We start from the raw sequence: 27337 nt of genomic DNA, 5'->3' as shown, positions 1-27337 counted from the left end.
CTTCTCTCCAGAGTCAGTTATTTTCACTCTCTCATCCTGGATTGACACTTAACTCCACCCAGATTTCCCATTAAAACAATACCTTTCAAAGATTCACAAGAGATATCTGCACTTCAAAGTCAATTCCATCCAGGGAAAACCTAGGACACACTTAAGACAGTCATTCTCACACTTTAGGAAGCACAGAATCACCTAGCTAGTTAATTAAAACACAACTGGGCCCCATCCCCAGAGGTTCTAATTCCTTAAGTCTAGAGTGAAGCCCCATAATGTGCATTTCCAACAAGTTCCTAAATGATGTTGACGTTGCTCATTCTGGGCAGCACTTTGAGAACCACTAATTCAGGTGTATTCCTTTACATTTTAAGGATTACTGCAACCTCAAACCTGTCACTTTATCCTAGGGGTAGACCTCAATTCAGACTTTGTAGTGATCAGTTTATGATTCATTCTTAGAGGTGAGGAGGAAAATACAACCTAGAGTTTGGGATCATTAAATTTGCCAACGTCGGTGATATCGCTGGAACAAGGTCAAAGCTAGTTAGCAAGAATAAAGGAAAGGGGATAAAAGAAAGTCTCACACATTTTACCGTTTTTTTAAAAAAAAAACCTCTACAAACTCTTACTATTCGGCGTGGCTTTCGCAAAGCACCACCACCATAAAAACTGCCTATTATTCCCAAAGCACTCTTCCGGCAGCATTTCCCCAGCGCTCCAACAAACTCTGCCACTCAGTGTAAACGGTCCTGCCAAACCCCACAGAAGCAGGCGAATGGACAGGGTTTCTCACAGCAACACCTAAAAAGGTCTGGGTCTGCGAAAAAAAGAACTCAGATTTGAATTTTAAGTGAATTTTCCCACCAACTCGGCGTACTTAAGGAAAAGAAATCACATCCCGAAAACACTAGCAAAGCTTGCTAAAGCTTCTTTCTGCGGACCAGGCGAGCTGAACAAACTGCACCGGGAAGAAAAACGACAGGAAAAGATGCAAAGGTGGCCAACAGGTGCGTGAGCCGTTGAGAAAAGATCCGGGGAGTACGGTACCACCGGACCCGGGGGCGGGGGCGGGGGCGGAACCGGCCGAGACACACGTTGAGGTCCGCGGTCCGGGGTCCCGGGTCGGGGCCCGGGTGGGGGTGGAGATCAGGGGCGCCGAAGACGGAGAGCCCGGCGAGGCGGCGGAGGGCCCGCTCCTCACCTGATTGAGTTCATTCTCGGCCGCAATCCGCAGCTTCGGGTCGATGGTGCCCTTCAGCGCCTGGATGATCCGGTTGAGGTCCATCTCCCCAGGTGGGGGCTCCGCGGCCCCCGGACCAGTAGGCCAGACTGCCGCTTTAGTTTTTCTTTGGACCCTCTCAGCCTCCTCCTCCGCGACCCCTGAACTACCTCACTCCTCACCCCCCGCCACCGTCGCCACCTGCAGCCACTTGCTGCGCCACTCTGACTCCGCGCCCCTTGTCCTCCCTTTCTACCCCCCACAACTCGCTCTCCATTCACCCTTTTACGACAGCCGGTGGGAGGCGGGAGAAGTAAGAAGAGGAAACGGCGCCTCCTTTACGGCGGCCTCTTCCCCCGGGCATGCTGCTATGGCCGCCCCCTCTAGCGGCCACCATGCTGCTGTACGGAAAGCGGTCTCGGCTTCTTTCCAGCAGGGAAACTGGCTCACTAGCTCCAACAGGCGGTCGTCGTGCTGCCCTACGGAAAAGAACTTCCTGCCATTTCCCTTTGGGAGAATCAAGCTCGCACGGTGTCTCTTTACAGTTGCTTCCAAATTAAGCATATATGGATGGAATGGCACTTATTAGTCTGAAAATTCTTTGGGTATTACAACTGAGATCATCTGCGTGCGTGCTAAGTCGCTTCAGTCGTGTCCGACTCTGTGCAACCCTATGGACTGTACCCACAAGGCTCCTCTGTCCATTGGGATTCTCCAGGCAAGAATACTGGCGTGGGTTGCCACGCCCTCCTCCAAGGGAATCTTCCCTACCCAGGGATTGAACCCTCATCTCCTATGTCTCCTACACTGGCAGGCGGGTTCTTTACCACTAGTGCAAAGCTGTCTCTGTGGGAGCCATCATTCGTTCATTCAGTTACTCACTCATATCCTGAATGTTTTTTAAACATGCATTTTTCAGCCAGAGTACCAAGATACTTAGGTACCACATTATAACAAAATTAATTCAATGCAGGTTACTGTGAAGGAACTCACAGTGTGATAGAAGAGACAAATATAAACAAAAATATATAAAGTAACTGTTCCAGATCAGAGAAACTATATGCCTAAAGTTTCTGAAAAATTTCCAAGTCTTCTCAGAAAAGTAGTGAAAGGCAAGAAACGGGATGCTGTCTCCACCCACTGTGGCCATATCCAGCCCCTAAATTTCAATGGCATAAAAATATTAAGGAACTAGTTGTTCCTGAGGTTACTCTGAAAAAGTTTAATTACACTTGTAAAGATGATTGTGGGCAAAATACATGTGAAGAGGTGTGATCTTTCCCAGAGCAGATAATTGAAACAGAATGGTTCAGTTCACTGGGTTCAATCAAGAAGGTAGAAATTTTGTTGTAGAAAACTTAGCAGCCTGATCGCTCTGCCCTCTACAGGGGCTGTAAATGGGATCATGTCCTTCAGCTAGGTGCAAAAGTGCCTAATATGTCTCTGGTTGCTTCCAGTTTTGCCCATTCTCTGAATTTCCAGAGTAGTGTTTCTTACAGATTAATACTGTCATGTTCCTTCCTTGATGATTTCTCATCAATATCAAGATAAAATACAAACTACAAACTCCTTACCAACTCAAGGTTTTATGAAACATAGTGCCTTTCATCTTCACACTATTTCCTTATCCTACTTTCTTGGACTTCATGAATCTAAAACTCCTTGACCTCTGGAATCTTAACTCCAATATCTTCTTTTCAGTTTAAGACCTTCTCTTCCGTCTCTGTCTCCCTTAATTACTTTACACCTATTTTCCAACTCAATCACTTTCCAATCCTTTCTCAAGTCTACCCTTGACCCAATGTGAAAACTGATACCGTTACAAATGTGTGTTCTTTCCTTAGGCCCCAAAATCCTGTTCCTTTCTTTTGCTCAGCATCACTTCAGCAACTGTTCCAACCCTCAAGACTCTTCTCAAATTCCCTCTCTTTCTACAGAGCCCTGCAAAGATGAACAAAATCACCAGGTTTAATCACTGAAACACAAATTAATCTGTTTACTCTGCTTTAAGCCTGTTTACCAGGCTTCCCTGGTAGCTCAAACAGTAAAGAGTCTGCCTGCAGTGCAGGAGACCCGGGTTCAGTCCCTGGGTGGGGAAGGTCCCCTGGAGAAGGAAATGGCAACCCACTCCAGTATTCTTGCCTGGAAAATGCCATGGATGTAGGAGCCTGGCAGGGTACAGTCCATGGGGTCGCAGAGTCAGAGATGACTGAGCAACTTCATTTTCACTTTACCCTGCTTTACACCTCCTTGCCTCCAGTCTGAACCTAATCTCCCATTCCCCTGGGACCTTGCTCCACAAATCTCTGTATTTTTCATTAAAATGAATTGAGTATTATTACACTTATGGTTGACAATTTGTGAAACACTTTCCCTCTATTTTCAACCTGTTTCTCTCTACTGATTCAACCTCAGCCTAAAAATATTTCCCCCAGTTAAAAATAGTCTTTTTGCAGTAATACTCTCTGTTGTTCATCCTTTTCCAAAGTATGGTATTCATTCCTCGTCTCTGCTTCCTTACTTTGCTTCAATCAGTTATTCCAAGGCTTCTGCCTTCATTTCTACCACTAAAACTGCCAACAAAAAATGAACACTAATCCCTTAGTTACTATCTAAGGTATGTGCACTTGATATATGCAAGAGACAGTTTTAGTTCTCATCTTAAAACCTCTCACTGGTATCCAACACTGTACTGTGTGTGTATATATATATACACACACACACATATATACACACATATATACATATATATACATATATATACACAAATATATACATATATATATGGTATCTTTGTATAACACAACTAAATGCTACTGAGGATACAGAGAAACTGGATCACTAATATATTGTTGGCTGGAGTTTAAAATGGTACAGCCTTTCTGGAAAACAGTGGTTAAACAATCTGGCACATTTATACCATGGATTTCTACTGAGCAGTAGAAAGGAACAATACAGGCAACAACATACTCGATGAATCCTAGATCAGAAATATGCCAAGTGAAAAAAAGCCAATCCCAAAAGGTTACATGCTATTTGATATTTATATATTTTTTAAATATCAGTTCAATTCAGTTTAGTCCTTCAGTAGTGCCCGACTCCTTGCGACCCCATGGACTACAGCACGTCAGGCTATATCACCAACTCCCGGAACTTGCTCAAACTCATGTCCATCGAGTTGGTGATGCATCCAATCATCTCATCCTGTCGTCCCCTTCTCCTCCTGCCTTCAATCTTTCCCAGCTTTAGGGTCTTTACAAATGAGTCAGTTCTTCACATCAGGTGGCCCAAGTAGTGGAGTTTCAGCTTCAGCATGGGTCCTTCCAATGAACACCCAGGACTGATCTCCTTTAGGATGGACTGGTTGGATCTCTTTGCAATCCAAGGGATTCTCAAGAGTCTTCTCCAACACTACAGTTCAAAAGCATCAATTCTTTGGTGCTCAGTGTTCTTTATACTCCAACTCTCACATCCATATATGATGACTGGAAAAACCATAGCTTTGACTAGATGGACTTTGGTTGGCAAAGTAATGTCTCTGCTTTTTAATATGCTATCTAGGTTGGTCATAGCTTTTCTTCCAAGGAGCAAGCATCTTTTAATTTCATGGCTTCAGTCACCATCTGCAGTGATTTTGGAGCCCCTCAAAATAAACTCTCTCACTGTTTCCATTATTTGCCATGAAGTGATGGGATCAGATGCCATGATCTTAGTTTTCTGAATGTTGAGTTTTAAGCCAACTTTTTCACTCTCCTCTTTCACTATCATCAAGAGGCTCTTTAGTTCTTCTTCCCTTTCTGCCATAAGGGTGGTGTTCTCTGCGTATCTGAGGTTATTGGTATTTCTCCCAGCAATCTTAATTCCAGCATGTGCTTCCTCCAGCCTGGCATTTCACATGATGTACTCTGCATAGAAGTTAAATAAGCACGGTGACAATATACAGCCTTGACATACTCCTTTCCATATTTGGAACCAGTCTGTTGTTCCACATCCAGTTCTAACTATTGCTTCTTGACCTATGTACAGATTTCGCAGGAGGCAGGTCAGGTGGTCTGGTATTCCCATCTCTTGAAGAATTTTCCACAGTTTGTCATGATCCACACAGTCAAAAGCTTTGGCATAGTCAATAAAGCAGAAGTGGATGTTTTTCTGGAATTCTCCTGCTCTTTCAAAGATCCAGTGGATGCTGACAATTTGATCTCTGGTTCCTCTGTCTTTTCTAAATCTAGCTTGAACATCTGGAAGTTCATGAGTCAAGTACTGTTGAAGCCTGTCTTGGAGAATTTTGAGCATTTCTTGGCTAGCATATGAGATGAGTGCAATTGTGCAGTAGTTTGAGCATTCTTTGGCATTGCCTTTCTTTGGGATTGGAATGAAAACTGACCTTTTCCACACCTGTGGCCATTGCTGAGTTTTCCAAATTTGCTGACACATTGAGTGCAACACTTTCACAGCATCATCTATTAGGATTTGAAATAGCTCAACTGGAATTCCATCACCTCCACTAGCTTTGTTCGTAGTAATGCTTCCTACAGCCTACTTGACATCACATTCCAGTATGTCTGGCTCTAAGTGGGTGATCACACCATCGTGGTGATCTGGATCATGAAGATCTTTTTTGTACAGTTCTTCTGTGTATTCTTGCCATGTTTTCTTAATATCTTGTTTCTATTAGGTCCATACCATTTCTGTTCTTTATTGTGCCCATCTTTGCATGAAATGTTGCTTTGTTATCTCTAATTTTCTTGAAGAGATCTTTAGTCTTTCCTATTCTATTGTTTGCTTCTATTTCTTTGCACTGATCACTGAGGAAGGCTTTTTTATCTCTCCTTACTGTTCTTTGGAACTCTGCATTCAGATAGGTATATCTTTCTTTTCTCCTTTGCCTTTAGCTTCTCTTCTTTTCTCAACTATTTGTAAGGCCTCCTCAGACAACCATTTTGCCTATTTGAATTTCTTTTTCTTGGGGATGGTCTTGATTGCTGCCCATACATGTAACAAACCTCAGTCCATAGTTCTTCAGATACTATCATATCTAATCCCTTGAATTTATTTGCCACTTCCACTGTATAATCATAAGGGATATGATTTAGGTCATACCTGAATGCTGTAGTGGTTTTCCCTACTTTCTTCAATTTAAGTCTGAATTTGGCAATAAGGAGTTCATGATCTGAGCCACAGTCAGCTCCTGATCTTGTTTTTGCTAACTGTATAGAGCTTCTCCATCTTTGGCTGCAAAGAATATAATCAATCTGATTTTGGTATTGACCATCTGGTGATGTCCATGTGTAGAGTCTTCTCTTGTGTTGTTGGAAGAGGGTGTTTGCTATGACCAGTGTGTTCTCTTGGCAAAAGTCTATTAGCCTTTGACCTGTTCATTTTGTACTCCAAGGCCAAATTTGCCTGTTACTCCAGGTATCTCTTGACTTTCCTACTTTTGCATTCCAGTCCCCTATGATGAAAAGGACATCTTTTTTGGGTGTTAGTTCTAGAAGGTCCTGTAGGTCTTTATAGAACCATTCAACTTCAGCTTCTTCAGCATTACTGGTTGGGGCATAGACTTGGATTACTGTGATATTGAATCGTTTGCCTTGGAAACAGATAGAGATCATTCTGTAGTTTTTGAGATTGCACCCAAGAACTGCATTTCAGACTCTTCTGTTGATTATGAGTGCTGCTCCATTTCTTCCAAGGGATTCTTGCCCACAGTAGTAGATATCATGGTCATCTGAGTTAAATTCACCCATTCCAGTCATTTTAGTTCACTGATTCCTAAAATGTCAATGTTCACTCTTTCCATCTATTTGACCACTTCCATTTACCTTGATTCATGGACCTAACATTCCACATTTCTATGCAATGTTCTTTACAACATCAGACTTTACTTCCATCACCACTCACATCAACAACTGGGTGTTGTTTTTGCTTTGGCTCTGTCTCTTCATTGGTTTTGGAGTTATTTCTCTACTGTTCTCTAGTAGCATATTGGGCACCTACTGACCTGGGGAGTTCATCTTTCAGTTTTGTATCTTTTTGCCTTTTCATACTGTTCATGAGGTTCTCAAGGCAAAAATACTGAAGTGGTTTGCCATTCCGTTCTCCAATGGACCACATTTTTTCGGATGTCTCCACCATGACCCATACGTCTTGGATGGCCCTACATGGCATGGCTCCTAGTTTCGTTAAGACAAGGCTGTGGTCCATGTGATCAGTTTGATTAGTTTTCTGTGATTGTGGTTTTCATTCTGTCTGCCCTCGTAAGGATAAGGGCCTTATGGACAAGAGACTGTCTGTGAGGGAAACTGGGTCTTGTTCTGATGCTGGGGGGGGGGGGGCGGGGGGCCATGCTCAGTAAATCTTTAATCCAATTTTCTTTAATCAGCAGGGCTGTGTTCCCTCCCTATTGTTTGACCTAAGACCAAACTATGGTGGAGGTAATGAAGAAAATGGTGATCTTCAAAAGGTGCCATGCAGGCATTTGCTGCACTCAGTGCCCCCAACCCTGCAGCAGAGCACTGCCGACCCATGACTCTGCAGGAGACGCCTGGACACTCACAGGCAAGTCTGGGTCAGTCTCTTGTGGGGTCACTGCTCCTTTCTCCTAGTGCACACAGACATTCATAAAATAATTAAGAACAGATTGGGGCTTCTGAGGGATTCAAGTGGGGCTGGCTACAAGAGGGAAGTGTATGTTAATATGGAAGGGCAATAAGAGGGATTGTTGTGCAAATGGAAATAACCTTTGTCTTAACTGCATCAACCTCATTATCCTAGTTGTGATACTGCATCACAGTTTTGCAATACGTTACTTTTGAAGGAAACTGAATAAAGGGTACACAGGATCCATCTGTATTATTTCTTACAACTACATGAGAATCTACAATTATCTCAAAATAATTTTAAGTTACAAAATATGTCATTAAAGAAAGAGATGATGTTCCCATGAAAACTGTGTATGCTTTGAAAAGACGCAGTGAAGACAAGTTACTAAAAAATAATGCTGCCAAATTCTGAGACAACAAAAATAAAACAGGCACAAAAAAACCCCACAAACACCTATTTCTTTACAAGTGTTTTAAAGTAGCTTTCCCTAAACTCTATCTTTAACTTATAAATGGTTTGTTGTTTACAAGTTCCCTCTTTTTTACTACTATGTACAATATGAGAGCATGTCTGTATAAATTAACACATTCACTTTAAGATAGAGTTTGAGTGAGCTGTATTCTCTCACTGTAGTTTGCATATTGCCTCACCTTTCTGGGCCTGTTTGCTCATCTGTTTCCAAAAGCTACTGTGAAGACTGAATGAGGTAAGTACATTGCCCATGCTAATGCTTGGTATTATCAGTGGATTCTATTAAGGAGAGGAGAGACCTTATTCAACCTTTGATAAATGAGACATAGTCCCATACTATGCCTGACACATAATAAGCAATTAGTAAATATTGGTTGAATTAATAAATGAGTGAAATGTTTGAGAGAGAAGGCATCTGAAAAAGGAAATACACAGTAAGAATAAAGAAGATAGGACAGATACGAGACATTTCACAGAAACAACAGAAATTTGTGACTTCATTGAAGCAACAGAAATTTGTGATTGATTAGATCCACAAAGTGACAAAAAGGAAGTCAAATATGATTACAGAGCATCAAGATTTGATGACCTTTGGGAAAATGGGAAGACTACTATATTTTGGAGGAAAGATGAATTTGTCTCTGGACATGTTGAACTAGAGGTGCTTATGGGTTATACAGGCAGAGATTTCCAGTGACATCTGGAAATTGACATCTGGCTCTCACAGAATAGCTGGGTGAGAAAGAGGAAGTTATGGAGGGGGTGGGGTGGGGAGGAAGGTGGTTACAGGAAGGAGTAAAGAGAACCGTGAGTCATCTGTGTAGAAGTAGATGACATCATCCTAGAAATAGAGCTATAGAGGATAACTGGCATGATTACAGCTCGAGTTATAGAAAGCAATTTTCACTCCAAGCACTACCACTGTGGCCTTTTTTTAAGATTTAACATTTCAGTCATCTAAATGGGATATCATACAGCTGTCCTCCCCATCTGTTGGCAGCAGCTCATCTGCTATGTTAGCAGCAAGTCTATGTTAGCAGGATTGAATCTCGTCCATATGGTAAAGACAAAAATGGGAGTTAAAACCCAATGCACAAAAATCTCTATCTGTAAGTTACATGATCCCTTAAATAATCTTAAATCATTCAAATGACCTGTGAGTAGGATAAATTTTTTTACTAAATGCCTCTACTTCAAAAGGGTCTCTATTGGCTGAACTCTACATCATAGCACCTGAAATACAGGCAATAGTACATACATGTCTCATAAATGTAAGATCTCAGTATTGTTAGTATAATAAAGTCAGTGGCATGGTACTCTCCTTTGAATTGTCACATATAACCAAAAGCCCTGAGCAGAGTTTCTTAAAAGAATCTGACAGACCTCTCAGTTAAAGAAGAATTTTTTTAAAACAAAATTTTTTAAAACATAAAAATCTATTGTTAGTTTTTAATCACTTAGTCATGTCTGACTCTGCAACTCCGTGGACAACACACCAGGCTTCCCTGTCCTTCACCATCCCCTGGAGTTTGGATATGTCCATTGAGTCGATGATGCCATCCAACCTGATACTGATAATACTGATAAGAAATTAGTATTTATAAGCTAAAGTAGTAGAGGGTTAGGAAGTTTTGGATCAGAAGCCAGAAATTTCCATCTCCAAGAAACTAAAATGATAGTAGTGGTGGGAGGCATAGAAACTAAAAGAGTGGTATTAGCAAAGACTGAAGATGAAATTCGTACTTTCAAATCAAAATCTTCAAAATCTTCTGTTTCTTCGTTTCCTCAGACTTTCCACATTTTGCATTGGAAATAGAGTCATACTGTTCAAATTCAGGACATACGAAAAATGATAACTTATGACAGCCTCAACCAGGTTCAGTGTATCCAGTTCACAGTGTTTAGTCTGCCCTAGTAAAAGCTGAGTAGTACCTCTAAAATAACTGTGTGCAAAAAGAAAAGAAAAAGAAAAGCAATGGAAAATACAGTGGAGGAGACCACACACGTGAACTAAAGAAGAGGAACACGAACAATAGGAAGGACCACCATTGTACTTGGACTCAAAGCCTGGCTGAGGCACTTCTGCTAGTGGCCTTAGAAAGTCAATCTCCAACTGTCCCAATTTTCTTATCTCCTAAGAGTTATCTGCCTCACCAGGACCACTATGAAGATCAAATAAGATTACACAAATGAGAGTACTCTAAATCATGAAGTGAAATACAAATATTAGTGAAAGGTGAAAGGTTTTTATAGTCAAACTCTTCCATGTGTTATCCCAGGCTTAATGATAATTAAAGCAGACCCTCAAGCTCTATCCAAGCAAACACAAGACAGGGTAAGTACCATAGCAATCTAACAGTTTATCTTTATAGTTTTTAACAAAAAAGTGACATGTACATTTAAAGTTCTATAGGGAGAGGGAGAAGGTAGGATGATTTGGGAGAATGGCATTGAAACATGTATAATATCATATAAGAAATGAATCGCCAGTCTAGGTTTGATGCAGGATACAGGATGCTTCGGGTTGGTGCACTGGGATGACCCAGAGGGATGTATGGGGAGGGAGATGGGAGGGGGGTTCAGGATGGGGAACACGTGTACACCCGTGGCAGATTCATGTGGATGTATGGCAAAACCAACACAATACTGTAAAGTAATTAGCCTCCAATAAAAAAAATTCTATAGTAATATGCAGAATGAAAAATACCTACTAACCAACCCCTTTTCCTTAGAGCCAACACTATCACATTTTGTACATACTACTGGGGAAAAAAAATTCAACCACATATACTTTCTTTCAGAAATTTTTACGCAAATGACATTGCACACACTGCAGGACAGTCTTTTCTGACTTGACCAATTCCTACTGATGGACATCTAGGTTGTTTCTCCAGTTTTTGCTGTTATAATTAATGCTGTATCTCAGCGTAATTCCCAAACTATTTGTAAATTACCAGGAGTGGAATTTCTGCATCAGAAAGCATATACTTTATCTTTCTAAAAAGTACTCATTTTATTATCATCTACAGTATGATTGCCAGGAGAAATATCAATAACCTCAGATATGCAGATGACACCACCCTTAGGGCAGAAAGTGAAGAGGAACTAAAAAGCCTCTTAATGAAAGTGAAAGTGGAGAGTGAAAAAGTTAGCTTAAAGCTCAACATTCAGAAAATGAAGATCATGGCATCTGGTCCCATCACTTCATGGGAAATAGATGGGGAAACAGTGGAAACAGTGTCAGACTTTATTTTGGGGGGCTCCAAAATCACTGCGGATGGTGGTGACTGCAGCCATGAAATTAAAGGACGCTTACTCCTTGGAAGAAAAGTTATGACCAACCTAGATAGCATATTCAAAAGTAGAGACATTACTTTGCCAACAAAGGTCCATCTAGTTAAGGCTATGGTTTTTCCAGTGGTCGTGTATGGATGTGAGAGTTGGACTGTGAAGAAAGCTGAGCACAGAAAATTGATGCTTTTGAACTGCGGTGTTGGAGAAGACTCTTTAGAGTCCCTTGGACTGCAAGGAGATCCAACCAGTCCATTCTAAAGGACATCAGCCCTGGGATTTCTTTGGAGGGAATGATGCTGAAGCTGAAACTCCAGTAATTTGGCCACCTCATGCAAACAGTTGACTCATTGGAAAAGACTCTGATGCTGGGAGGGGTTGGAGGAAGGAGGAGAAGGGGACGACCGAGGATGAGATGGCTGGATGGCATCACTGACTCGATGGACGTGAGTCTGAGTGAACTCTGGGAGTTGGTGATGGACAGGAAGGCCTAGTGTGCTGCGATTCATGGGGTCGCAAAGAGTCGGACACGACTGAGTGACTGAACTGAACTGAACAGTATGAGTGCCTGTTTTCCCACATGCTTGCCAAAAGATGCACTTTAAAACGTTACATATGCTTACTGATTTTTTAAAGTACCTATGAACTGAGCATTCAATTCTGTTGGCCATCTTTTTCTTGATTTTCTCCCCCTGCAGGCGGTCATTTGTCTTTTGACAATATTTTCCCTAACAGAACTTTAAGGGGAATAAATTCTACATGTCAAATTTATCCATCTTTTACAGCTTCAGTGTTAGACAGCTCCTCCCTACTTCCACACTGGTGTCCTCTCCACAAAAATCATGCTACTATGAACTCAGAAGTCAAGAAGCCCCACTTCTGCATTCAAAGCTTCCAATCACTTTTAGGTACCACTTCTTAAATATGAATACTCAACCAATAATCACAAGATTCTGATCAAATATAACACCCCAGATAAGACATTAGGACAAACAGAAAATGTAGGAAACAGACTACAAAGGGAAGAAAACTTAAAGAGAAAAACTATCCTTAGAATTAGACAATAATACAATCTTAAAACAAATAGACTACACATGTAAGCAACATTCAGGATAACAGAAGTATACTTAAAAATTTAACATACCAGAAATTTAAAACTGTAAAAATGTCAGAAGACAAAATCAAGGAAATCTTCCAGAAGTGAAACTTAGAAACAAGAGAAAAGATGAGAAGATTAAATAGCTAGTCCAGATACAGATCAGGAAAAATAGAAGTGTGACAGAAATCAGAGAAATAACTCAGAGATTTGCTCTCAGCAGATGAAACGGATAAAACTGTTACTGATATGTCTGAGCATCCATCTTTGTAGCCCGAGTCAGGTACAAATCAGATAAGCCAGCTATTTGAAAGACTAAATTAATCACTTATTTCAAAGCATAAAGCCCTTGAAATAAAATAATAATGCTTACAAAACTTACAATTAGTGAGCCCAAGGCTTCCTGATATTGAAAATGGGTAACTATTTTATCATCTGGCATTCAGCATCTTGCTGTGGTAGCAAGTGAGCTGTCCCTATCAGTTTGTCAACACTCGCCAAAAGCTGAAAAGTGAGGACTAAAGGTATTGACCTAATCATTGACGTGACAATTAAAAATACCCCTGAGATACATTAGCAAGTGGAGGACCTAGAGAAACAACTCAAAAATCTTTCATCAAAATAAAGTGTTTGTCATGGGAGCAGAGTGGAATGCATGTGAAAAAACCTTTAGTCTACATGCCAAAAATTATTTCACCTTATAAAATACATAAAGTATCATCACAAAGATCACAATAGAACATCAGTCAATAAAAAAGAAAACAGGGAAGATTAAAGTATAAAAACACAGTATGTAATGTCAAAGCTTTGTAAAATTGTAGCTATCACAGAGTTTGTATTTGATGCTCAGTCACTTAGTCATGTCACTCTTTGCTACCCCTTAGACTGTAGCCCACCAGGCTTCTTTGTCCATCGAATTCTCCAGGCAAGAACACTGGAGTGGGTAGCCATTCCCCTCTCGAGGGTATCTTCCCACCCAGGGATTGAACCCACGTTTCCTACATTGCAGGCAGATTCTTTACCACTGAGCCTCCAGTGGAGTTTAGAAAGTTTCAATTTAAAAATGGAATGGTTGACAAGATACTTGGTATGGGAGGCAAGTGAACAAACCTCTGAAAAATATTTCCTGCTTTAAATACCTGTACTCCCTAAATAACTTTAGAGGAGATAGGAGTCAGTTGCTCACAATTCTTAAGGGAAAATTCATTTAACAAAAGACTAAAAAACTTAAAGTGGAAAAAAAAAAAAACTCGAGGCAGATTTGTAGAAAATCTATAGAAAAACTACCTCCCCTATCTCTATCTCCAGTAAGACAAGTAACAATCTATATATTCAGAGATATATTGTAACTTTATGGAATGCCTTTCCACCTGTCATACCCACTAAATCCTCTCAGTAAAATATAAGTTCCTTATACAAGGTCCCTAAATGTGCTTTTGCATATCTATGGATCCCCACCATCTCTTGCAAAGGCATCTAAAATCTGCTTACGTACATCTTTCTATAAAGACATCTGGATTTTTACTAAAAGATTCCAGAAGAACTGTATCTTCAAAAGTTATAGTGCTTCAGAATGAAAGGTCTTGTTCATTCATTCCTTAAGTCTAAGAATTGTTAATTTTCTAGTTATCTTTACACTTAGAAAAATAGTATTTCATTTAAAAAACTCTCCTGAAACATGAGTTTCATGAGGGGATAACCTAGGTAATGAATCTCTTCTTGTTGGACACTTATCTTAAAAAATATAAAGTCATTCACAATATTTTAAATAAACATTGATTGGGTGCAGGATAAAAGACTAAACTGAAGACCCTAATGCAGCAGGAAATAGTGGCTAAAAAGGACTGAGAAAGGCCTCACTGCACTTGATCAACAACTGTTATTAAACATCAAGTTTTCCACTCAATCATTTAATCATATTTCTGCTTTCCTATACAGGGGCTTCCCTCATAGCTCGGTTGGTAAAGAATCCGCTTGCAACGCAGAAGACCTCGGTGCAATTCCTGGGTTGGGAAGATCCACTGGAGAAGGAATAGGCTACTCACTCCAGTATTCCTGGGCTTTCCTGTATACTTTTCAGTTTGTGTTCTGGACATAAAGGCCATGAACTAACTAGAATACTGATATCTCTAACTCACGAAGTACATCATGTGTTGAAAACTTCTGTTAAATAGTGAATCACGTAACATCCTCTATCTTGAGAGCACTATACTACCATTTAACACTACATAGGATTTAATTGCTAAACCCACACCTAGCTCAAATATTAACCATAATGATTTAATGCTCTTACACCGTCTTCCTGAGATTATTTAACAACAGAGTGAGTGGAGGATCAGAACAAGAACTTTCTACCTCAGCAAGTGACTTGCTTGGTTGCAGACTAAGAATGCCCTTTCTCTGACACTAATAAACCCTAGCATATGCAATCAAAATGTTTTAAAAATTATTCTTTAAAGTCACTGAGAAACATTATCAAGTTCCTATTAGTGAGAAGCATTTACAAACAAATCAAGATCTGTGATGATGTATGCCCAGATGGACACTAAACTCTGGCTATACTGCATGCAAGACAGTATATACACACGCAGAACCCGAAAATTTTCAGAATGAGAAAAACACAATTACAGCATCTAACGTTTATTAAATGCTTAAGTATCAGTTACTGTGTTAAGTCTTTTAGATGCATTTAAACTAGATGCATTAAACTGCTTAGCTGAACTTCACAACTGCCCTATGAGGCTGATCTATCATGCCCATTTTACATCTTGGGAAATGGTCTTTTAAAAAATCTTAAGATGTATAACTTGCCCAAGATCAGTTACTAAGTGGCAAAAGCAGCACTCCAACAAAGCACTGCCTGACCACAGACCTATGTGTGCTTTTTGTTGACTAAATATTTTACCTACTCAAATTAAGAATCCACTAAAAAGCATAAGACTTATTGACAGTGGACCAGTAGTATTATCTATGTTATCTCCTGCTCTATTTTGTATTCATATGGTAGGAACTTGAAGACAGCTAAATAAAGGATAACACACTCTACTACAAAATAGCCTCAAGGAGAATATGTGATTTGGGCAGTGGAAAACAGATGAAATACTTTGATGAATGATATGTATAATAACAGAAAAGTAATTCAAAGGAGCTCTCATAAATAAAAGGCTTAAGTAAAAATAGAAAGCAAAAAATAAATAAATAAATAAAAGGAAGAAGCAAATAAATAAATAAATAAAAATAAAATAAACAGTATGAACCCATGAAGATTCCCATCCAAGAGTTATCAGTGATGAACACTAAAAACTAAACATCTTACCTCTTAACTAAATATTTAATCAAATAAGAACACTGAAGATGCAGGTAACTTTTTTATTGAGGCACAACAAGGCATTATAATTTGCCTGAACGTGAGGCAGTTAGTTTAGTAAGCTGAACATTAATACAGTTAAGGATTAAGTGCAAACAATATACATTCACAGCTTGACTAGCGAGGCTACATCACAATTTATAAAGTGCCAGATTAGTGCTAATTGTCATTCAGCTTGAAATTTTTCACCATGAGGAGGAAAACAAAAAGTAAGGACCTCCTCCTCCTTCTAGGAATGAAAACATTTTCCTTAACCAATCAGTCAAAAGGGCAAGAACTACTTTTCCTCATTCCCACTAATTAGAACACCATATCCTTTCACTGTCGATTCTGTACTGACTTTCAATCTTGGTAAAGCAGATAGCCTGAAAATGTAGAATACTTCCAGCTACTTCCATAAATTGCTCCTCTGTGCAAACGTAACCATATCTGGTCTCCCTGGAAGAGCTGAAGAATTGCGTGATTGCTAGCAGTTTCGTGGTCTGGAGCACCATCATTGGCGTAGGCAGATACCAAGACCTCTTCATTCTTCATGAGGTTGACATACAGTGGCACATTCACTGCCAGCTTTAGCATATGAAAAATGAAAACATAAGTGCCATTCACTGGACAATTAAATCTACCAAGCTGGAGATCAAAAGTTTCTCCCAAGTTGTTCAGAAGAAGATCAAACACAATAGGTTGGTCTAAAGTCCCAGGGGCGAGATTAGAGGTTCTGGCTGCGGAGAAGGCAACGCGCATCTGCTGAGGCAGGGGGTACACGTGTACTGGCAGTATGGTGGCTGCTGGGTTTGTCACTGGCACATCCACAGGGGTCATGCTACGGGAGTCTCCTTGTCCAGAGTCACCACTGTTAAAGGTTTCGTTGTCTCTTTCTGGGCTGCTCACCTGAGAAGAATCACTCCACCCTGCTGTTTTATTAGCAACAGTGAGTTTCTCATAATGAAGCAGTTAGCTTTGAACACAATATTTAACATTAGTCGGCTACTGAAACACAGATAAAAATGCATTTTATAGTAAGTTTTCTAAAAAGCAATAAAGAAGAGCTACAGTATACTTTTCTAGATTTCTCTGACAATAGGTTTGTATACTACTATTCTAAAGCCAGAAAGGACCTAGATGATTTTGTCCAGTAGCTTTACTTTTTAATATTAAGAAAATGAGGCCCCCAAAAGGTTAGATAACTTAACACTAGTTACAGCTGGCAAAGTGTAAAACCCAGATGTGAATGAACACTCTACTCTTTATCTTTTGCCCATATTTCTGAGTTATTAATTCCTCAGTGATTCCAAGTTATCTAACAGAGAAGGACTCAAGAAAACTGAGATTACATAAAAGAAGCAACTTTTGGAACTAGACATTCAAACATTTTGTTATGGTACTAAGTTCCATAATAAATGCTTATTCTTTATTTCTAAGTTATTATGATTTCATAAAATTTTAATGTTTTCAGTAGTATACAAAAACACTGCTCAGATGGAAGGCAAAGATAATGTGAATAGTGGCTACTTTCTTAAAAGAAAAAGCTTCTTTTTTCTTGTGACAAAGTTAATCTTCATTCTTGATTTTCTCAGTTACACTGAATCTTTTAATTGTACCTTCACATTTTAAGAAGTATTAAAATATCTTGCTTTTGTTCAAGTCATGGTGTCTTAGTCATTGTTTATTCCAATCTATCAATATACTAAGGGGCACTAGAGTATCTAGGAGTGCCCATTATTCCACAACCACCATCCTGAAACATCACCCAAAACTATACCAAGTCAGTATAGTGAATATGCACCTAAGGTTAAATTATGCTCTGGTGTCAAGCAAGTTTATAACATACACAGCATCCACATACACTTAAAAGTGACAAATGATCTCCACAGCCTATCTCCCTTGGTCTTCAGTACTGCATTTAAGCAAACCCAAAACCTCAAAAGATGAATGTTGAAAACAACATACTTTGGGGAGAACTTGACAGAGAATAAAGAAAGATCTGGAGGTTAAGTTTTGGGTAAATAAATTCCTCAGTTAATTATCCTTACCTCTCGAATTTGCCCGAGGACCACCAGATGTCCCTCCTCGCTTGTAACACTGCTGGAAATTATCCTAAAATGAACACATAATATTTACCTCAGCACAAAAAAGGCAAAACAGTTATTACTAGCAAATAAACCTGTAAGACTAAGGCCTCTGAGCCTTTGAGCTGGACTTCAACGACAACCAACCAAAGGGGCTCAGATGACACCAAGAAAAAAGAAACAAGGGTCACAGTAACATATATCTTCATCTGTTAATTAACCTGACAGGTTTGATATGTTAACACTTGCAAAAACAACAAAGTATTTAGATAACACTGCATAAAAGACACAGTGCTAGGTTATGAGGGAAATTCAGAAATATGGCCTGGTCCTCTGTGCTTCATCTCAATACAAAAGGACATAATAAAGCAAAAATACAGACTAATCCAGCCTCTCTATTTATAAACCAAAGGGTGATGACAACTATTAACTGTGTTAAGGGTTCTGACAAGGAAATTGGTAAGAATTATAACACATGAACATATTATTTCTTGGAATCCTTACCAAAAAATGTCCAAAAGTCAACATTTCAAACTGACTCCCAAGTATGGTAAAAGCCCCCGTACAAGTCATGAAAAGAATAGTTAGCAGTGTCATTAATTATTAACATGTAATAAAAAGCTTCAATAGGACAAGAAAATACATAATAAAAATAATAATACTCCTACCCCAAACTCCTCATCCTCTTCCCAAGAACACTACTATCATTGATATCTTATGTTTCCTCAATAAGAAATTGAAAACAGCACCAAAAAATACTAGAATATTGGTACTGAGAACAGATGTGCTATTATTGAAGTTTGTTTTAGTCAACATATTCTCTTCACACACAGTATTGACAATCAAGTAATAACAGTTGGTATTTGAATCCTTGATACATGCCTGGCATTTTCATACAAAGCACTTTTGTCTATCACTTCATTTAATCCTCAGACTCTCTCAGAGTAATCCTCACCACTTCAGATATAAGTAACTCAAACTGATGAGTCTCCATCTAAAAGATAAGGAACTATGGAGAAGGAAATGGCAACCCACTCCAGTACTCTTGCCTGGAAAATCCCACGGACGGAGAAGCCTGGTAGGCTACAGTCCATGGGGTCGCAAAGAGTCAGACATGACTGAGTGACTTAAAAAAAAAAAAGATAAGGAAAAAAAGTTTATATAACATGTCAAAGGTCACACAACGAGGGGAGTTGTTGAGATCCAGGGTCAAACCCAAGTCATTCAGGTGACGCGGTGTGTTCTCCAAAGTGTGTTCTTCAACACTGCCTCTGTACAGACATTTATCTTACCTCATGTAACTGTTAGCGCTTCAAGTAGAGATCCTTTGTATATTAACAACAGAACTCAGTAAAATACCATGTATATAACAGAAGGCTTGTAAAGCTTCAAAACTTAAAATGCTAATGTAGTATAAATTCATATCCAGATATGCTCAGAGACAGGGAGTTTCCAAGGACTGTTAAAGTGGAAAGTCTAACACCTTCCTATCAATCTTTTACCACATACAGTAAAGAATATCTGAACTATTCAAATAAAGAATTAACCAAAAAATTAAACTTTTAATAAAAAGGACTTTCCTATACTTGAAAAGGAGTACATCAAGGCTGAATATTGTCACCCTGCTTATTTAACTTATATGCAGAGTACATCATGAGAAACGCTGGACTGGAAGAAACACAAGCTGGATTTAAGATTGCCGGGAGAAATATCAATAACCTCAGATATGCAGATGACACCACCCTTAGGGCAGAAAGTGAAGAGGAACTAAAAAGCCTCTTGATGAAAGTGAAAGAAGAGAGTGAAAAAATTGGCTTAAAGCTCAACATTCAGAAAACGAAGATCATGGCATCTGGCCCCATCACTTCATGGGAAATAGATGAGGAAACAGTGGAAACAGTGTGAGACTTTATTTTCTGGGGCTCCAAAATCACTGCAGATGGTGAGTGCAGCCATGAAATTAAAAGACGCTTACTCCTTGGAAGAAAAGTTATGACCCACCTAGATAGCATATTCAAAAGCAGAGACATTACTTTGCTGATTAAGGTCCATCTAGTTAAGGCTATGGTTTTTCCTGTGGTCATGTATGGATGTGAGAGTCGGACTGTGAAGAAGGCTGAGCGCCAAAGAATTGATGCTTTTGAACTGTGGTGTTGGAGAAGACTTTTGAGAGTCCCCTGGACTGCAAGGAGATCCAACCAGTCCATTCTGAAGAAGATCAGCCCTGGGATTTCTTTGGAAGGAATAATGCTAAAGCTGAAACCCCAGTACTTTGGCCACCTCATGCGAAGAGTCGACTCATTGGAAAAGACTCTGATGCTGGGAAGGATTGCGGGCAGGAGGAGAAGGGGATTACAGAGGATGAGATGGCTGGATGGCATCACTGACTCGATGGACGTGAGTCTGAGTGAACTCCGGGAGTTGGTGATGGACAGGGAGGCCTGGGATGCTGCGATTCATGGAGTCGCAAAGAGTCGGACATGACTGAGCGACTTCACTTTCACTTTCATGGGCTATGGAGTTAAACTTGCATATAATTTCTACCATTTACTCGCTGAATGACCTTATACAAGTTACTTGTTTCTGAACTCCAGTTTTCCTTATAGAGTGGTGAAGTAAATGAGTTAATGCATATTTAATCAAGTCCTTAACACGTCCTGGGCTTCCCTAGTGGCTCACACGGTTAACAATCTGCCTACAATGGAGAAGGCCCAGGTTCGATTCCTGAATCGGGAAGATCCCCTCGAGGAAGAAATAACTATCCACTCTTGGATAGTAGAGATCTTGCCTGGAGAATTCCATGGATGGAGGAGCCTGGCAGGCTATAATCCATGGGGTCGCAAAGAGTCAGACACGACTGAGCAACTAACACACTTAAGACCTCCTAAAGTTCCATGTAACAGGCAATTGTCATGTATCCTACTTGGGTTATTAGAAAAGCTCCCAACTCAACTCTCCATAGTAATAAAAGTGCCATTACAAAACAAATTATGACTCTGCTATAGGTTAATCACTAGCTTCACATCAACTGTACTTCACATCAATTGTTCAATTATGACAATTATTCTTACCCTTTGGGAATAAGGTGTTCCAGGATACTCTCTAGCTTGGAACTGTAGCTGGCTATAATTTCCATTGGAAATTGAAGGAGGTCCTCTATAAGCATCAAAACCTAGTAAATAAACAACTTACATTAGAATTATGGGCAAAATTACACTAAACTTTTAAACAGTCTGTTCTATACCACTTAAAAAGTTAAACTGATCTTATAAAGCCATCACTAGATTTATGCCTTCTTTAAGCAAACTCTTTAATATTATTTCCACAATAAAACACACATTTATAAAAATATCACAGATTTCAAATAAGCCAACTGTAGAATTTTACTATTGCTCGGATACAGATGGGGTTGGGAAAGGATGGTGGTTAAAGCCTTGGTCTAGCATACTTTTGCCAATATCATGCAGTGACTAGAATACTTGGAACCATATCTAACTTAAAAGAGTATCACTATTATACTCTCAAAGTTATCATCTGTGGTATACTCTGACAAAAAAACTAAGAAATGGGTATTGTCTTAACTGTAACATGTTTTGAGCCAGCCAGGTCAATTAGCAAAAGAAAGAAATTATTCAAATATGAACACCAAAATTAATTCCTGGAAAAAACAAAATGTTCAACCTTTTACTTCAGTTAAGTCACAGGATCAGTTTTTCATACAAAAAGTTCCTCTGTTATAGACAAAAGATATATTAGAAATACTCTATTTTGCAGAAATAGGGAATTCTCTACTACATTATAAACAGAAATAACAAATAGGAACAAGGTAAAGTAAAAACAGCTTGAGTCAAGTAAATATATTCAGAGCATACCTTTATAACCACCAGGGGACCGATACGAATTGGTTAGTAATCTCCCACCACGAGTACATCCTCTAACAGATCCCCGGCTATTGACAAATGGTTGAGAGGGTCTGGGAAATACATTCGTCTGTGCTGGGTAAAAGGCAAGGCTACCATTGCTTACTTGAATAGTTCCATCGGGAAAACTTGCTGCTTAAGGAAACAGTTTTAGAGTCCAAGAGTTAAACGGTAATAAAAATTTAATATTCTTTATACTTAGAAGTCAGTGTAGAGCAAACCTTTAATACAACTTTCTCCCTTCTAAAAAACAAAAGGTGCCATAGATATTCATGTGTATATATAGAGATGTTTAAGTAATAAAATATTATTCAGCCCTAGAAAGAAAATTCTGACACACTCCATAACATGGATAAATCTTGAAGACATTATGGTAAATGGAATAGGTCAGTTACAAAAGAACAGATATTGTATGATTCCATTTATATAAGATAAGTACTTAGAGCAAATTCATAGAGTAGAATGCTGGCTGCCAGGGGCTGGAAGGAAAGGGAAATGGGGCGTTAGTGTTAAATAGAGAAGATGAAAATTTTCTAGAAATGAATGGTGGTGTTGGCCACACAACAACTTGGATTGTTTAATGCCATAAAACCTATACACTTAAAAAATGTTTAAAATGATGTATTTTATGTTATGTATATTTTTACCACAAAGGAAAAAGAAAGGCTAAATATTTCACCTCATGGAGAATAAGAAAGTGAACTTTTATTAATACTTTAATTGAAAAGGCATGTAACAAGCAATATCCTTTATGTACATCGCCCGTCCTGTTTTCACAGCACAGGTGAGAACAGAAGGAGGTCATCTGTGGCTAGGTCCAGGGATTTACATTCACCATCTCCTGCAATTAACCAAGTACTCAGAATGCTCAATTTGTTTGCTCAGGCTTAAGTTTTAGAAAACCCAACAGGGGTCTGAAATACCATTAAAAATCTACAAATGCTTCTTATGATTGGGAAATGACTACATAGTTGCCTGCTCTTTCATGTACCTATTATAATAGCATGAAAGACCAAAAGGGCCTCCCATCTCTAAGCAAGGAGTGGAATAAGCATAATAAGTTAAATATATATCTTCACATTAATCAGTGCTCTATTTCAAGAGCGAAGAAAAGAGAAATGGTCAGACAGCCATCTATCTGTGATAACACAGAGTTAACAATGATTTCAAAGCCTTCATAAAAGCAGCTGGATAGTGTCTTATGCACCTCTACCACTGCTGATGGTAATCAAAGCAATCAGATTTTTAAAAAGCCTACTCCAGGGTTACATCAGCCATCTAAGTTCTACCTCTACAAACGTTAAAACTAACAGGTGAACTTAACTAAAGAGAGGAAAAGACATTAAGCATTTCTCAGCACTTGAACAGGAGAAAAGATAATGCTTACTAGTCAGGAAAGAACCTCTCAAATGTCACTACAGACTTGCTTTCCATTTAATTAGCTCTCATCTAAGTCTTCAAAATATACATAAAGATCTTACCAGTCTCTTGAGAAAGGACAGTTTGCTCTACATGTATAGCTGGCAGTTGGCACTGGGGTGGTGTTTGTGTACTTGCTGTAGTAAAACTTTGATTGTAGCCAGGTGAATAAGGGGATTCTTTTATTTCTTGTTCTTTCCGTGGAGGCAGAGGTGCATTAACATTAAATACCTTAAAAGACAGAGTACACTGAGTCATTTGCAAAGTTTCACAGAAAATAATGAGGGATGACATTCGGCAAAACTCTGCAACATTCAAAAACTTCTGTCTGATGGGTGAAGGACTTGAACAGACATTTCTTCAAAGACAATATATGGCCAATAAGCACATGAAAAGATGCCCAACATCATTAGCCACTAGACAAAAAAATAAATCAAAACCACAATGAGATACCACTTCATACCCATTAGGACAATGATTACTTAAACACAAACAAAACAAAAAAACAGAAAATCTAAGTATAACTGATGGTGGGGTAAAATTACAATCCTCATGCAATGCTGATGGGAACGTCAAGTGGTACAGCCGACTGTAGAGAACAGTATGGTGGTTCTTCAAAGAGCTAAATGTACAATTAACGTATGATCTGCTAATTCCATTTGTAGGCATACACCCAAAGAACTGAAAGCAGAGATTCAAAGAGAGATGTGTACACCTATGTGCACAGTATTATTCATAAGCGCTAAAAGGTGGAAACAGCCAAGTGTCCATCAGCAGATGAAGGGTAAACAGAATGTGATACATGCATACAATGGAATGTTATTTCACCATAAAAAAGAATGAAATTCTGATCCATGCTACAACAGGGATGGATGAACCTTGAAAATACTATGCTAACTGAAATAAGCCAGGTAGAAAAAGGACAAATATCATGAGTCCACTTATATGAGGTACCTAAGAATAGGCAACTCATAGAGACAAAGTAGAATACAAGTTACCAGGGAGAAGAAGGGGATAATGAAAAAGTTCTGGGAAAAACAGTGGTGATGGCTGTACAACACTGTGGATGTACTTAATGCCACTGAATTATACATTTTAAAATGGTTAAAACAGTAAATTTTATGCACATTTTAACACAGTAAAAAAAAAATTCCTATTTGATTTCTGACAGAAGTTAAATAAAGTACAAAAACTAACTCTCCTGATATTACATTATCATAGTGCTGCTTATTGAGAATAAAAACTTCATAGGGCAAGAGGGTACTTTTTCAGAAACCGAGGATGAATGAAAAAACCTGCAGATTCAGTACTGAATTTCTACCACGTGGCAGGACAATGATTTGACCAGACTCTGGTCACTGAGTATAATAAAGCACTTTTGTTACTCTCAAGCCCCCTTATCCTGCTCCATTTTTCCCCAATACACATATGATATTATATATACATATGAGTATTTTTCTCTCTAGCCCTCCCACCTCCATAATAAACTATAAGCTTCTTAAGCACGAAGACCCATCTATTCTCCATTGTTACAACCCAGGCATTGTTGAACAGTGCCTGGCTTTGAACTACCTGTTTGTTGAATAAATGAGTAAATGAACGAATAAGAACCAGTTTGTACTATTGAATAGGAACCAAACAGGTAGAGCAGACAGACCAGCATGAGCAAAAGAGGTATTTGTGATAAGAATGCACAGGGCAAGTCCAGGGGACTAGTCTGGCAAGTTACACCAGGCTTCAAAAGTTACTGTTAGGTAAAGACATTCAATTTCATTTAATAATGGACCAACAGTTGCTTTTAATTAGGAATAAGAAAAACTTAATAAAACCAATGTAGCTTGATTTTTGTTTTTTTACTAAAAAAAACAATACTGTGTAGGATGGATTGACAGGCATAGAGGGAAAGCAAGGATACTGAGCTTTTTCTAGGTGGCCAAGCAGGGAGTAATAAGATTAGTGAATTAATGTGTCTGAATTCACCAGCCCATCTCCCTGCCTTGTGTCTGCTTCCCACTGCCATTCCACTGGCCTCATCTCACTACTGTCACTCAAAAGGACGTGAAGTGGGACATTAAGCATCATCAGGAAGAGTATTTATTGGCTAAGACGTCGCGTTCTTCTAAAGAAAAGTTTTATATTTATTCTAGGTTTAGAGAATAAATATACAAACTTAGTTGTAATATAATCTTAAAAAATTTTAACTACAACTTGTAGAAAGAAAAGAAAGTGAAGTCGCTCAGTTATGTCTGACTCTTTGCAACCCCATGGACCAGGCTCCTCCGTCCATGGGATTTTCTAGGCAAGAGTACTGGAGTGGGGTGCCATTTCCTTCTCCAGGGAATCTTCCTGACCCAGGGATCGAACCCAGGTCTCCCGCATTGTAGACAGACGCTTTACCATCTGAGCCACCAGGGAAGTAGACTGTAATTCAAAATACCATACAAATCTTGAACAATTCTCCAAAACCCAGCATGAGATGAATGAAGTTGAAGTCAAATGAAAGTTTCAACAGTAATAGAACACACAAGTATGTGTCCTATATTTCAGGGTATTGATGCCGTGGAATACCAGAACTGTGATATTAGTAATTGTTAGTATTATTAAGCTATTCATAGAAAATTATGTTTCCCACTTACATTTCATTTCTTTAATATGGGTCTCCTCAGCTTTGCCTATCACTAATTTTCAGAAGGGTAAATGCCCTGACAAAATATTCATTCAAAATTATTGAGGCTTTGAATTTAACACTCTTCCCTCCACAAACAATATTTCCATTGAACAAACTCAAATTCTATCAGTCCAAGTAAGAGTAATAGAAAAGGCAAACTTTTTCACATAGTACCCAATATTAAAGAAACAGTAGCTTTTTAAATGGAATAATGAGCTGCAATCATCATTCATGTTTTATACTCACTGTCTGCATGGCTTGAAAGGGTGCTGTGTTAATGGTTACTGAACTACTACTTGCTGGAGGTGACTGGAAGCCCTGTTCAGAGCCCTTTGACATGGGAGGATTTGGAGAAGCTAGTGAAGACGGTTGCTTGCTTGGGGAAACTGCTGCCTAGGGAGGAGAAATGCAGTATCAGCCAATCACCTGCCATACAACAAGCAGTTAACTTACACTAAACCCCAGGATGGCATAAGTCAGCAAGTCCTATAGGATGACATTTGGACATAGGAATGCAAAAGAACAGCTTCTGCTTACAATTTCAAATCTCAATTGCTGAGCATGCACACTAGTATTTGCTTTGCACAGCTTGCTGACTAAGTGAGAATCTTACTATTAATCAATCTAAGAGATGAGGGGTTGAACTTTTTATAAGCACCTAGTCCCTTTCAAACCCTGTAATATTTTCTAGTTCAGAATCTAATATTATTCCAAACTTATACAGAAGAATTAGGCTTAAGAAAAACCCTGCGTGAGTTGCTTAACCAGTGTTAACTTTTTTCTGTTCCAAAGTCTTACTAGTGGATTCCTTAGTCAGCTGCCTTTAGAAAGAAAACCAAACCTGAGCTAATATAAATAACTCTTAACTAAGGGAATTAGCAACTCCTTGATACAACAGATAATAAAGCCAAATACTTAAAAGATAGGAAAAAAACAATCCCAATGAGGTAATGAAGCAGACAGGTGTGACTCATTAGGTGGCAAACACTTAATTTAAATTTAGACCAAATCAACATCATAAAAACTATTTTCTTATATAATGAATACATATTCTTATATAATAGTTAACCAAGAAATAATAATAAAATCTGAGTTGCTAATTTTAAAAATCTGCCTATCACGCTATATCTATCTCAAGGATTTGCTCAAATATAGTAAAAACTATCAAAAGCACACACATAATACTGTCAAAATGCTTTGACAAAATTAGCCAAAAAGAG

General features: G+C 38.9%; 2 protein-coding genes and 1 long non-coding RNA gene across 16 annotated transcripts in view; 1 reads left to right on the top strand and 2 right to left on the bottom strand.

Moving 5' to 3' along the window:
* The window catches only part of IPO8 (importin 8), a 68657-nt gene extending 67029 nt beyond the window's left edge, over positions 1-1628 (bottom strand). Inside the window, exon 1 of the mRNA XM_005680701.3 lies at positions 1199-1628. Within this exon, the coding sequence (XP_005680758.1) occupies positions 1199-1282 (84 nt within the window). The 5' untranslated portion in view covers positions 1283-1628. The remainder of the gene's footprint in view (positions 1-1198) is intronic.
* Positions 689-14654, top strand: LOC102185157. The gene is made up of 4 exons (XR_001295722.1): positions 689-1004; positions 7602-7784; positions 8453-8525; positions 14616-14654. It is a non-coding gene; the product is annotated as an uncharacterized LOC102185157 (long non-coding RNA).
* Positions 16033-27337, bottom strand: part of CAPRIN2 (caprin family member 2) — a 41978-nt gene continuing 30673 nt past the window's right edge. For 3 of the 14 annotated variants that reach the window (XM_018048355.1, XM_018048354.1, XM_018048350.1), the window contains 6 exons: positions 26364-26510; positions 23512-23680; positions 21983-22165; positions 21182-21282; positions 18075-18138; positions 16033-16955 (listed from right to left, as the gene is read on the bottom strand). In XM_018048355.1, coding sequence (XP_017903844.1) covers positions 16387-16955; positions 18075-18138; positions 21182-21282; positions 21983-22165; positions 23512-23680; positions 26364-26510 — 1233 coding nt within the window. In that variant the 3' untranslated portion in view covers positions 16033-16386. Of the gene's footprint in view, positions 17000-18074; positions 18139-21181; positions 21283-21982; positions 22166-23511; positions 23681-26363; positions 26511-27337 lie in introns of all 14 variants that reach the window. The other 11 variants (XM_018048361.1, XM_018048358.1, XM_018048348.1 and 8 more) reach the window with 10 other exon arrangements.

The sequence above is a fragment of the Capra hircus genome, chromosome 5, assembly GCF_001704415.2.
Source record: "Capra hircus breed San Clemente chromosome 5, ASM170441v1, whole genome shotgun sequence".
In the NCBI taxonomy this organism is placed as follows: domain Eukaryota; kingdom Metazoa; phylum Chordata; class Mammalia; order Artiodactyla; family Bovidae; genus Capra; species Capra hircus.
Note: the sequence above shows the minus strand (reverse complement) of the source record. Positions and strands in the feature narration are given on the sequence as shown.